Raw genomic sequence first — 14,103 nt, 5'->3', positions numbered from 1 at the left:
TGACTCGTCGTCCCTATAGCGCTTAACTTGGGTGACAACTTAGGATGTGGCGGTGGTACAGCAACCTTGTTCATTTTGGGTGTAAGAGGTGCTTGAGGTCGTGGTGAAGACGCGTACACCAAAGGACTTTTAGCACCGCGACCTTGTTCTGGATGAGCATGAGGATGATAGTAAGCACCTGGAGGAGGTTCTGGCCGATAGAGAGTAACCGTTGATGGCTTATGAAGCGTTTGCAGGGAATGATTGTATTCTTGTTGCTGCCTTGGTTTTTTGATACTTAGATCCAGGGTACCCTCTGTGCTTTCCCGTAGCGCTTGCTGTACTTGCATCACGACCAATCCTTCCTTTGGTAATATGTCTGATGTTGACGACTGGCTGCTCGATGGTACTGGTGGGCACGGAGTAATCGTTGCTTGCATTTGACCTGTTAGAATACAATTTTCGAATATAGTTACTGTCGTTGACGAAATAGTATAGAAAAGTATAAAGTGTAAAAACTAGAGCGAACTGTATTTGTTAAGTAGCAAGAAGCACTACACGATTGTGGGAAACTAAAAAAATATACATTTATATCCAACACACATCAGTAACATTGAAAGCTTAAAAAAAAATGACTTTGAAACAGCTCTGAAACAGAGTCACGACTCTCCTCTCCTTATAAATATTTTTTTGTTATTTTGATTATAATATATTTGTATAATTTTAAACAATGTAACGCTTAAAAAAGAGTTTAGTATTGGATCATATTTGATTCGGCATCTGCCATGCGTGCGACTATCACTCCATCCACTGTCCAAGGGTTAATATTTCTCCATTGAACTCACCAATTTGCTGAGGACTAGGAGCAGAACGGTGCCCATGGTGAGGGCCAGATACCACTGATAAAGTAGCTAAATTCGAGTCTCTTGGCATACTAGTGTTTGCTATAGTGGCCGACGGTTTGTATTCTCTTACAAACGTGATATCGTTTCTATGATCTGTCTTCAGTATACTGGATATCGTTGGTGTTCCAGAATTGACAGGTACCGAGGAACCACCGGTACCAGCCGGACTATTCGGATTGCGTTTCAGTTGCATCTCGATGACACCGAGCATAAGATCCTTCACGGTTAGGGGATTCGAGTTACTGGTGGTGGATGGTGGCGAATGTGAAGGCGGTGGAACTTGTTGATGCGTCTGCTGGTGTTGTTGCTGTAGAGGTGTCGAACTGTTGGCAGTTGTCAGCGTGACAACTACACTATTGTTCTCTAAATCGGTACCTCCCTGACCTTCGTCCGCCGTCTCCTGAAACAATCAGCGAACCTCTATCAGACGGTCCTATCAAGATACAAACTTCTCTCTTATTTAACTAAGGAAAAAATAAGGAAAATGAAATTTAAAAAAGCATCGAGATTATTTTAACATGTTCACTGGCTGTCGGAGATTCAAATATCATTCCTGCATACATTATACTTTGGTGTTTCAATTTGCTCTCGTGAATTTGAAACTTTAATGTCTTTCTTTATAAAAACTAAGAATTATAAAAAGGACCGTGAAAAGTAAAGATATTGAACAAAATCAATTGTGCATAATTTCACCAAATGTTTACGAACCATTGATGTTCTACATGGCAAAAGGAACGTGTTAAAATATTTTCTTTCACGAATGCTATGTACACTACATAATTGAAATTTACTCTAGTATCTCCCTCTTGACCGCGAATCGAATAAAAACTTGGTCTTACCGTGGCAGAACTATCGTAATCTTCTCTAGTGCCAGCCGATGCAGCGTTGCTACCTCCACTGGTGGAAGACTGTTGCGATGAACCTATGCTCACCGGCGGTACTAAAGATACCACAGCGATATCGGCTAACTTTTCGCCAAGTTTCTGGTCAGTCGATCGCGAAAAGGTCATCGACAGATTCGAGGATGCCGAGGCACCCGGTGTTCCTGGTGTTCCACTGGACATATTATTCGCTGGACTACCTGCACTGGCTGTATCACTTGAATCATGGACCTACAAAAAAAAAAAAAAAAAATTACAATGTAAAAATAGTCGGCCTGTATGAAGAAATCTACAAAACTAAATTTTCTTTTTGTCTGTCTCAGCAATCAGTATTGGATTCTTTGTGCTAATGCAATTGTGTCTTGCACTCCTTTATTAAAACACCCTGTATAGTAATCCTCGGTGTAATCTTTACCTAATAATTATCAATTTAAAGAAATTTATAATCGTCTAGCATTTTTATTACTCGCTAAGTCTCGCGAAATTAATCACGAGTTACTATTTCACGTGATTTGTTCGCAATGCCTTTTAACAGCTTACCGCCAGTTCATCACAGCTACTTGTACTACTGCCACTTTCCTCTTCATCCGTCAAGCAAGGTCGCCTCTCTTCACCTAACGACTGATAGTACTCCGCGACAACTTGATCTAGGCTCAGCTTCTTCCGATAGGCGAAATAGTAATTCTTACACTGGTGGTTCGTTTTACTTGGTATCTGCTCGGCAACCTTCAACCAGTTGGTACCGTGTTCTCGAAGGGCTCTTCTCAGTTGTTCCAGTTCCTCGTCGGTCCATTGTCGAGCGAGGGAATCGGCTGTATCCTCGGGTACCTCGGTACCACCGGTCAGATGAGGCGCCAATCGACGAGATATTCGATTGAAACAGGCCGAGCAACATTTTGTCGTGTTACTCGGTATTTCTGGAAAAGTTAGCAGAAATGACACGGTGAACAGGTGATACATTTATCAACGAATCATTTTATTAAATGTTATGTTCGTTCACCATTTCTTGACAATATGCATATTTCCAGGATTAACAATATTCCTTGGAAAAAGACGCAAATATAGAATAACGAGACATTTTTTAAAATTTGCAGATATTTCATAAAAATCAGTTTCTTCGCATCTGAACAAACTTGAAGCGACGTATACAAGATTATCGCGTCAGTTTTGGGAGAAATTTTAAGGTGTGATTAAAAAAAAAAATTAAAAAGAGAGAAGAGTAATTTTCTTACTCTTCCATATTTTTATCACTGAACGCGGAGGCGAAATTTCTGGGGAAACGATACTTACGAAATTCTTGTATGATAGGATCACGAAGTTCCGCTGGTAAATCGAGCCACTTGGCGGGCAAAGCTCGCAACCTCTTCACTCTTGTTTTCGAGCTGGCGTTGTTCAAATTCGGACAGCCGGGCAACGGACACGTGATGCATCGTCCTCTGAGGGCCTTGCATCTACAGGTATTACACACGCGTGCACCAGGTGCGACCTGGTCCTCCCGCAGCCCATACTGGGACGCTTGACTTCGTGGCAATGTCCTGCTCTGCGTGTTTCCTTCGACGATGTTCTGACAAACCGTGCACGCGTGGGGGCCAATCTGTCTACCACCTTCTAAAACAGAGGAAAGATTTTCGTTGCTGTATACAATGATGGTTTGTGGAATTTTACAACATTTTATAATTCGAACGTAATTGGTATTGTCGTTAATTATGTTATTATAAATATACAGCTATTATTGCAAGGATTGCAAAGTTGGCTCGTGTACGGAACCATGTTTCAAGGTAAATCATACGCGTAGTAAAGTTGCAAGTTAACAAATAAAAATATTTCCTTTTTCTCCACTCGTTATTGCACTGAAAATCTCCTTACGATAGACCTATCCGAGACACAAATTTCTCCCGTGATTTTGTCGCGAAAAATATGAAAATCTGTATTTATCCAATATTTCTCTTATTTTCCATAGTCTGAAAAAGAAGATACTCGAAACAGAGTGTATACCTACTTGGACCTACTTTCAACAACTCCTCCCTCACACCCGATCATGTTCGATAACTCAAAGAAACGTTAAGAACCGTATTGCTTCTACTGGATTAATGGGTTAAATAAATGATGTTCACTGTGAATTCTCTTAAACGTATTTTATTTTCTTTGGCGCGGAAGGCCGTCTTAACGCTTAGAAAATCGCAGTCGAAGTGAAAATGAAAAACTCGTAAGGGCACGACAGAAAGTCTGTTGTCCACTTGAGAAAAAGAGACCAGGACTGCATCAGCCTTTTACCCAGGTCCCTTAGGTATACACAGTTACAGGCCTATGGGTCCGATGACATCTGGTCTATTACATTATTTTCACTAGCAGTGTTTCTCGTATATATAACACAATTCATTTTTGCTTACTAGCTGACGCATTATTAGTAATAATCCAACCGTTTCTGTGAAACAACTGGTAACGCGATAATTCTGTGTTATTTAACTTGTAATTATTCCACCGTGTGAAATATACGCGATAACCTAAATTCACCTGTACCGAGCGGAAAAACTCGTGTGCGTTATTTGTCCAGCATCCTTAACCGGGATTTACCGGAAGTGATTCTTCCCCTGTGGACGTAACAAGCGTGTATTATGACAATTTCTTCGTGGAAGAAATTGAGTAAATATCAGCGAATGATCATGTTCGTAGTAGCCGGAGCGGACTCGCGGAGCGTAGAAGGAAGAACTCGAGTGAAAATACGGCATGAGAGTAAAAGGGGTAAAGGGGGGTTTCCCTCCATGCAGGCAGGGCAGAGGGAGGAAAAAGCGATGAAGCAGCAGCAGGTCGGCGGGACGAGGACAGAGAGTTGGACCGTACGGAAACGGAGCGAGAAACAGAATAATTACCGAGACTTTGCTGGTTAACTAATTAAGGGTAGCCAATTAAAAAGTTCTCTCTCGCCCGCGGCCTCGCAAACATTGGCGTGGAAGCGGGAGACATGATAAAATCGCTTTGATGGTTTTACCTCTGGAACGATGCGCGCCAGGTGAAAAATTTAAGTTTATTCTTTCTGGCCATTATTGCCAGAGAATCCGCGAGATGATTTGCGTAAGTACCTTGGTGAAAAGCGCTCAAAAGCGAACGAAACGTGACTAGGCGGTGTGTTCGCGTTCCTTCTCTCCGTATAATTTTCCTGTACGTGTGGATCACTATGCGCACGTGTGTGTGTGTGGGCTTATGATGGAGGCGAGCTTAATTGGCTGATTGTGTGAATCTCTTGTGATTTTGCAGAATGAAGAAATTTAAGTAGCTCTTCGCACAATTACCTAGGATTTTTGGCTCTGTGGTGGGGCTTGTGTGTGCTTGGAGTATTACATTGTTCACGAGCGCACCTGAACCTGGTATTTTTTTCACCGAGATCGTTGTATTTCGAATAATTCGCAGAGAACCCCACCATGGGCGAAGTGGCAAATTTTTCTGGCAGCACTTCGAAAGGCTTTTCTTCAGTAGTATTGAGAAGTTCTACTTTTCTTGTTTCTTTTTTCTCATTTTTCACTGTATTCAGGTCACAGATAGAAATGTTTTCGTGAAGTTGTATTATACGCTGATTAGGATACGCAGTTTTACTGTTTATTTTTTTAAATATTGCCAAGATTCTTGTTGCTACCGAAACGAAACTGCTCCATTTCTACATATTCCAAGCTATATTTGAATGTGAAAAAGGAAAGAAGAAAGTAACCGCGGTAATAATTATGTCACTCGCCACTAAGTTGCTCGACTAAATTAGACGACGACCGTGAAGCTTCTTGAGTACAAAGGGATCAGAGGCACTTGTCCGGTGATGGTTAATGGAAAAAACGTAAAAATACACAGGAACTGAGAATGCAAGTGTGGCGGTATCGGTGTTTAAATACATAAATGAAAAAATAAGAAATCTGAAGAGTGAAAAGTAAAAAGTAGCGATACTCGAAGCTCTTCCAAAGAAATAAACCTAATATACGAAAAACAAAGAACTACGGTTGCTTATTTAACTCTTTGGGACACAGGATTTTAAGACCAAAGAGGGACCTCTAGTTGCGCAGAAAATTTATTTTCAAAAAGTGGAGCAAAGTAGGTTTGTTTTATTTATAAACGGTGGATTATTATGTAAAACGATTCAAACTTAAGGGGAGAAGTCCCTATAAATCGACCGAAAAATCGGAAACATTTTTTCCCCATAAATCGCTTGGAAAACATTTCAAAAATATATTCTCCAAGTTATAGACCAAAATTCAACTCTGTATCGATACTGTAGCCTGTTGAATCAACGTGCTTCCGATCGCGGAGGCACACTTACTTTTCGTCTAGCCCCTTTACGCGTTTTTCTCGAAACCATGTTTTTCAAATTAGCGTCGGGGATAACTCCAAAATTCTTTGACCAATCAACTTCAAATTTTACACACTTTTAGTTTACAAGATTCCTTAGAACAGGAACCTAAAGGTTTAACCAAATTATTAATTTTAACCACATTTTTAACCAAATAAAGCGCAACTTTTTCGCGAAAATCACACTTAATTGTTCAAAGTGTCGCCATTTTTAAAATATGCAATTCTTTTATTACAATTGTCAAATACGTTGAAAAAGAATGTTGTTGGTCTCTTTCAGATAACTACCAGGGATGCTACAACCGGCGCCGTTTCGCATCTCGAAGAAGAACCTATTTACTGCTCTATTTCTTTTGTATTTATCATAATTTTACTGTCATAAAAATTTTTTTTTGCTTGTTATAATATTAAATAAGGCACCCTTAAAGTTCCGACAGTATTAGCGCATCGGTTTCTTTGCAACGTATTCCTAAAAGTTGATAAAAAACTAAGCCGTTTATAGGGACTTTTCCCCTTAAAAAGAAACGCTTAAATATTTCATTGTTAGACGAGACAAATGGTCTCACCGTGAAACTTGTGAAAACAGATTAAGTTATCGTTATCTTGATGTTTCAAGATGGTATGAAAAACATCCCACTGTGCATATGTAAGTACTGAAAAGGTGGGACACACTTTTTACCCCACTATGCCCCAAAGAGTTAAAGAAAATAGCGGAGATAATAGAAAATCAGCACGATAAGAAGGAAATTACTAAAAAGAATGGCGAACGACCAACGTTTAATAATCCAGGCTATTATCCGATCAATTCTATCGAGATTGCATGAAATTAGCCGTTCGATCGTATGCACCGGCTAAATATCGAGAGGCAATTATACTTCAGCTCCGGGGAATAGCTGTCAATCAGTGTCGTGAATATTCTCGTATAGCGTTTATATGATTGCTCGGTAGATAATTCTTCCTCTCGCGTATTGGCCATCGTCCCTTCCGCCACTCTTGACTATATCTGAACGATACACCGCCATCGGCAGTCCTGCGTCAACAATAATTTTCTCCGCGTTTCGAAAGACATGAGTATACAGCGGGTGACAGGTCTCTAGAGATTAGTGTACACATCGTAGTTCAATTTACCAAGTGTTACGGATCGCTTTGAACGATTGCAAAATCGCGCATTGTTCTGATATTCATGTTCAACACCGTTCCGTTTGCTCTATGGTGTGATACAGGTGAATTAGGCTGGACAAAGTAGCAACGATAGAAAAAAAAAACGAGTTTCGAAAGAATTTTACGTATGAGATATCTTAGGCAAAGTGACAAACGTGAGATACTATTTCTTGTAATTTTGTGTTGCAACATTTTAACCCTTCGTTTCAAGTGGGTCAAGGAATACTGTGTATTTTTAATTAATAGAAGTATTTATCACTGAATTGTAGACGATCACTGTAACGTGAAAATTTATATTATATTTTTAACCTCTTCAGGGACACCGACACATATAGTCGGGGCCACGATATAGCGAGGTCGTAAAATCGGTCAGACGTCAAAGTAAACATGTTTTAGCTGCCGGGACCCCGAAATTGACAGAGATACGAGCAGATAAGTACTTGAAACCATTGTCAGGACCGTACGAAGAATTCTTGTATCCAGCGAAAGTCAAACTGATTCTAATATATTTACTGAAAACTGCATGCAGCTAGGACAAATTAGGGTTTCTCCCTCTGGGGGAAGCCGCTTTTGGAAGTACGGTTACAAGTAAAGGTCTTATTGAGGTCTTTAACATCTTCATTTACCTGCTCGTGTTATATACAGATAGAAAGTGCAAAAAGATTGTGTAGCTTAATATTAACATATTTTCCATTTGTAAATGAAATACCATTTTCTACTTGAAGTACCAAATCATATGCTACCATTCGTTTATTGTTGGAACCCTCAAACAGACTGCAACACACGGCCTTGAGTGCCGCAACATCAATCGATGCCGATTCTTCAGAGTTTAATTTACGACCTCGCTATATCGTGGCCCCAACTATACCTTTAAATTTTCCGAAAATTCCAATATTTGCGATGGAGAAAATATGAAAAAAACAATCTCCCGAAGTTTCCAGAAATCTCCCAAGGAAAGTAGTTTAATTGCTATCGATTTAACATGAATATAAATGTAAGTACATGAAAAATTAGATGAATATTATGTAATTTTAAAGAAAATCGTCCCTGAAGAGGTTAAACGACTCGTTTACTTTCTTGGAGAAGAAAATTATAACGAACAGTGGAAATTCATTGTACGTGAATAATTACACAAAGCTAAATAAAGTAGTGTTGTATTCTCTATTTCTCTATTTATTTTAATTTAGATACTAAATTATTTAAATAGACTTCCCTCCTTTCTTACGTTCTTTTTTTAATGCATATGATAATTTTTTTCAATTTCACGTGCAGAATATAATTGATTTTGTATCGACAATTACGAAGAATACAACGTATCGCATAGTGAAATCACGCAACGCAGCAAAATTCAGGGAGAGACAACAGGGTGCAAAAAGATAGCTGATATTTTTCGTCGTTTTGTCGAAGCATTCAAAGTCGCGAAACAATGGTTACAATCGGAAGAATGTCGCGGAGCTTGTTCAAACGATAAACCAAAACGGACAAGTGGAGAGAAAAAGAGAAAGAGAGCGATAGGAGGGAAGAATGTGGGGAGAAGAAGTACCTGCTGGTAAGGGCGAGACATTAGCCACGTGCTAATTAAGTTAGCTCGAAACAAAGCGACGACAAGGAGTATACCTTGAATATTTCACAAAAGGGTATCACGAGAGAGCTCGTCCCTTACACCTTCCCACCATCCCCACCTTTCTCTGTGCTTCTCGTTTATCCGCCTTCGGTTCTGTCGACACGTGTCACTCCCGTTTCTCTTTATCTCGGGGGGCGAATGTCCAAATTTTCGCAAGTTGCACATTGATAAGATTGGGTCGTTATGGTTGTTGAGAAAGATGTAGGAGAAATTACTAGGCTTTTGGACGGTGCAACAGCACGTGTTATCAGGATTCTCTAATTCTTGTTGCAACAAGTTTGTGGCGGCCCTTGCACGGCGCCACATTGTTGTACAACATAAACGAAACTCACGCAACGGACGTGTCACTCGTCGGCGTCGATACCGATGGCTGCCCTCGGAAAGCGAAGAGGCACTTGAGATCCGTCCCGAGGGCAGCCAAAAATCCCGACCGACGACGCGAAGGACAGTCAACGGCCAAAAGTGACTCGAGCGACATCGACTAGCGGCACAAGACATGGCTTTCTGAATAAAGAATTTCAAGCGCCCGTCGCACACAAGTTTAATATCTAAGCGATGATTGTAAAAAATTTAATATCTAAGTTTAATTTTCAGTGATTCTCTAATTTGTCTCGCAACAAATGCGACAATTGCAATAAGTTTAATATTTCAGTGACGACTATGAAAAGCTTAATTGTCAGCGATTCTCTAATTTGCCTTGTAACAAGTGTAACGATTGCAATAAGTTTAACAAATATTCAGATTAGATTACGCAAAGATTAGTATGAATATCAATTGCACAGGACGACACCCGTACCAAAGAAGGCATTTTTAATTTCTTCTTTTTTCGCAACGCAGGCGTATATCCGTGATCCAAACGTCTCCGAACAAGCATCCAAGGGTCAGCTAATGGGTTAAACTAACAAGTGAGCATTATTATACGTATCCTCTATGCGCACCCCGCAATTCCGTGTTAATAAAATATTCCCTTTGACTTAACTCGCCCACATGTGTACGTGGAGTATTATGCGTACAGCAAACACGGATGAATGCCCGTTTATTCATTATGACTGGGAATTAAATACAGAGAGAAAGCTCGATTAACCTGGCTTAAGTAAATGTTTTATAGAATAAACCGTAGTTTATTACACACGGAGAAGAGATGTTTCGTTCCACCTAATTCTCGATTGATACTTGCGGATAGAAGTTGGTTCGCGGAACGAATCGCGTGAAAAAATGTTCCGGTGATCCTTTCATCTTCTATACACGTTGATAAAACTATTTTGCGTATGTGCAAAGTGTCGGACATTTGCGTGATCTATAGGATTTTCGATCTCTTTTATCATGTATTAGACGTAGAAATTAATCGGGTGCCTTCTTTCACAAACTTCAATGTTCATTTACAAAAAATCAAACAGGATTTTACCATTCAAAATGATGTTAATTATTTTGGATGACTTTTCTCCATTTATCAGGCAACTGACAAATTCTCTCTCTGAAAAAATACGACAGTGTCGAGTGAACAAAGGCACCGAATTAATTGGTACACCTGATATATATATATATAAATAGAATAACGTTACACTTTGTCGCTAAAACGGCAATTTCGCAACTGAAATTTGACAAACATAATATCTTTTCCAATTCTCGTCGATCCTCGATCAGAGACCGTCCAGCTTCTAGTAAGATGCAGATATCTCTCTCACAACGAGATAGCGAATTTAGCTGTGAAAATTGGTTAGCGTGAAGAAAACCATAGAATTCAAAAGCGAAATCGAAAAACCGTCAGAACGTCGAAAAGAAGTAACGAATAATAATAGAACAGAGTTTCGAAGAAAATGAAGTTTCGTGCATACGAAAATATCCATAGAATATTCTTGGACGAGCTAATATTTTCACTCGAATCCTGTGCACGTTCGATGAATAGATCTCCGTTTGACGAGAAAGCAGAGAAATTAAAACGAATAACAAAAGGGGCGGACGAGGGGTGGATTCTCTTCTTCTCTTTGCGCCGGCGTTTCGCTGGAGGCATCGGGAACGAAGCGTTTTTCTATTTACGTATTTATTTCATTACATAACAGTCGGGCACGGCAAAAATGATTAAAAGCAAATATGTGCGGTGAGATTTCGTGATCCGACGAACGTGAGGACAAGGAATCGTGAAACATATGATAATAAAACCGTACGAGTACGTCATATCAATTGTAATACATCTCGTAAGTAATGAGAATTCGTTTTCCTACAGTCCGATATATGGAAACCTGTTCAAACTGGGTGTCTGCGAATTCAATTGCTTCAACTGCGTTCCAAAAAGTTATGGGGAAATAGGGGAAGAAGTTTTCATAAACGCACGTCTTGGTGAAAAAAATTCTAATGAAAAGATTAAATATGAAAGAAGCGACAGTTAACAGCTTCGCTATTTTTACGTATTCAACTCTATTACGTTCTTTCTTAATGCCTTTGGGTCTTTTTTGACCCAATTGTTCGATTGCTCGATAGAAGTAAACTGGCGAGCTTGGATATTTTTCTGGTATGTATTGGGTTGGAACAGAAGTTCGCGGCGTTTGTCGAACCATCTGGGGACCAGTTCGTCGTCCAGAAAGATACCAGGTTCTGAGAGAATGAAATCAAAGATAGCGAAAGATAGTAGAACAAAGTGTCACATGCGGTTAAATAAACCTGTGCACAAACCAATCTAAACATTGTCTTTGAATTTCACTTAGAAATTCTTAGTTATTTCTTGTTACCAACACGCCATATGAACCTAGACAATAAACTTTTAATATTCGTGTTAAAAAAACATAAACTTGATAACGGTAAATGTTATTAAAAAATCAAGAAAGCGATGGGTCGAAAAAGACCCGAAGACCGTACTACGGGTAATTTGCTTGTCTTCCAGATGCATGTTCCATTTGAAATCCTGAAAAAATTAGCAAATTTGCCGCAACGATACCCCTAATCACCAGTTTGTCATAGATAAATTCGAAATTTTCGAACAAGAGATACAATATATTGCAAAGAGTCGATTATGCATTTATTAAATGAACAAAAATCGGTACGAAATGTAGGAGAATGGACTTTTCAACGACGCCACGATTGTATTGTCAAGGATGAACAGCATTTGGAAATACGAAGCGTTAACCTATTATCTTTACTATTTCTACGCATAGAACATAGATACTGGCGAAGTTCGATCGTTTAATTTGGCAATACCCTGTATATCATATCCGGTAAATTGTAAAACGTGTAACAAGTGAAAGGGAATTGTTCCATTGATTGTTATACCTATTATAAAAATAAAAATTGACGAGTTATCCAACGGTTTGATAAACAAAATCTACAAATTAAAGAACTTACGCGGAATGGATTCGCGAGTAAGGTAAATACACTTGCTCAGAATGATTTGATTACCGTGTTTCGTAATGTGTATTCGGTGCAGCACGTTTTAATGATGTACAAACGTTGCTCTTGCAGAATTTGTCGTAAACGAAAATTCGTTAGAATCGATAGAGAATATATTTCAAAAAAATTTTTTTATCCAACTGTATCCTTACGTTGTTTCATTTTGCAGTTTTTTTTTTTTATGGGATTTCAGGTAGCGTTTCGACTCGAACTTGTTATTTGAAGAGAAAATCACGCAAGAAATCAACGTTACGATAAACCGAGATAAATACGCGTAGAAACTTTAACCCTTTGAACTCCAAATTTCTTTTCAATAACTCCCTGTTATTTTAAGAATTTTATTTGAAATTCACATCAGAAGACGTTCGGTTCATTGGAACCAATTTAAACAATTTTTTTTACTAATTATATTGAAAATAGCAATGTGTGTACCTACTGCAGGTAAAAAAGATATTGCAAAATATGATACATATTTGAACTGGCAATTTAAAAATTACTTCAGTCGCATCTACAACTGACGTCGAGTCACAAAGGAGTCCAAAGGGTTAATGAAATCAGAATTTTTTCAATTTTCTCCAATCGGGCTATAACCGTGCTTCCGGTTAAATTGTAACTTCAATCGTCGTAAAAGTATGAAGATGTTGATACTAGATACGAAGATTTAACTTTCTCCGGTAGGGAACTAATTAAATCAATTCAATTACTAGAAAAACTTATTACATTTCGTTATAAGATTTTTGCTAGCAGCGAACTGGCTTTGCCCTCTGATCGCGGCGACAAATGGAGGAAGGGGTCGAGCAAATAAGGGATGATCGTGGCGATGGTGCTCCAGAAAACGGATTGAACCCGGTCTCTGAATGTGATCTAGCCGTGTAAACAATGTCTGTTAATCGAAGAGTGGAGCTAGAGGGAGACGTGATAGTATCGACGATGAAATAACTACTCGTTGTTGGAACAGCACTGAATCTATCTTTATAATTAATTATTCCCACGTTATGTACACAGAAAATATTGGAATTTGCTGATTTTGAATAGCACGGTGGAGTTATTTTCTTTTTTTTAACTCTGTACTGTGTTTTCCTGGCATGAAAAGTGTTAAGAAACTTTGACAATTTTTGATTTATCGTATGGAAAAATGTGACGAAGATATTTACCAGGAGAGCTAGCGGAACAATAAAAATGACCGATCTCGAGAATTTTTTTCCAGTCAAAAGAATTTCCAATTTTTTTACCTCCAAAAATAATGTGCAAAGGTTTGATCGCAAAGATTTGTCGTAACAACAAATTCGCGCGTTGAACGTGGACGCGCCTGATGAGAGCTTTCGATCTCAGTTCTACACAGAAATGTTTAAAAAAAAATCTACCGATAATTTATGAATGTACAAGACAAGATACACTCCTGGAATAATGTTCAGGAGGGTTAACTAAAATAACAATGAGAATTGCAATACTCTTACATAGAGGACAATTCTGAAACGATTGCTTAATAAACAAAACCCAATTGAAATTACAACACACTGAATCCACAGTGCAAATAGTAAATATTAACGATCTTCGTTATCGATCTAGAATCATACTTTACTATCAAAGAAAAGTTAACCACGTCGTGACTCCGCGAATCGCCGAAAAGAAGCTAAAAAATCGTGAAAAAGTAGGTAAAAGATTCTTCGACATCTAAAAAAGAAGCCCGTCGAATCGGAAGATCGGCCGATCGATAGAATACAGGTGGCAATTCGAAAAATTACCAGGGAAAAGGTGAGCACGTAAAACTTACATACGCGCGGTCGCGCGCGCGCGCAAGCTTGCAAGCACAAGTAGAGCATGCAGGGAAGGCTATATTAAT

The 14,103-nt window shown here is 38.9% G+C and overlaps 1 protein-coding gene across 1 annotated transcript in view; it reads right to left on the bottom strand.

Annotated features, from left to right (window-relative positions):
- LOC108572081 overlaps positions 1-14,103 on the bottom strand; it is a 69,056-nt gene that overhangs the window by 3,006 nt on the left and 51,947 nt on the right. Inside the window, exons 10-14 of the mRNA XM_017934269.1 lie at positions 3,056-3,373; positions 2,306-2,682; positions 1,724-1,996; positions 825-1,284; positions 3-424 (exon numbers count right to left, since the gene is read on the bottom strand). Of these exons, the coding sequence (XP_017789758.1) occupies positions 3-424; positions 825-1,284; positions 1,724-1,996; positions 2,306-2,682; positions 3,056-3,373 (1,850 nt within the window). The remainder of the gene's footprint in view (positions 1-2; positions 425-824; positions 1,285-1,723; positions 1,997-2,305; positions 2,683-3,055; positions 3,374-14,103) is intronic.

Source organism: Habropoda laboriosa, unplaced genomic scaffold, assembly GCF_001263275.1.
Source record: "Habropoda laboriosa isolate 0110345459 unplaced genomic scaffold, ASM126327v1 scaffold67, whole genome shotgun sequence".
Lineage (NCBI taxonomy): Eukaryota > Metazoa > Arthropoda > Insecta > Hymenoptera > Apidae > Habropoda > Habropoda laboriosa.
This window is presented reverse-complemented; position numbering and strand designations above follow the sequence as displayed.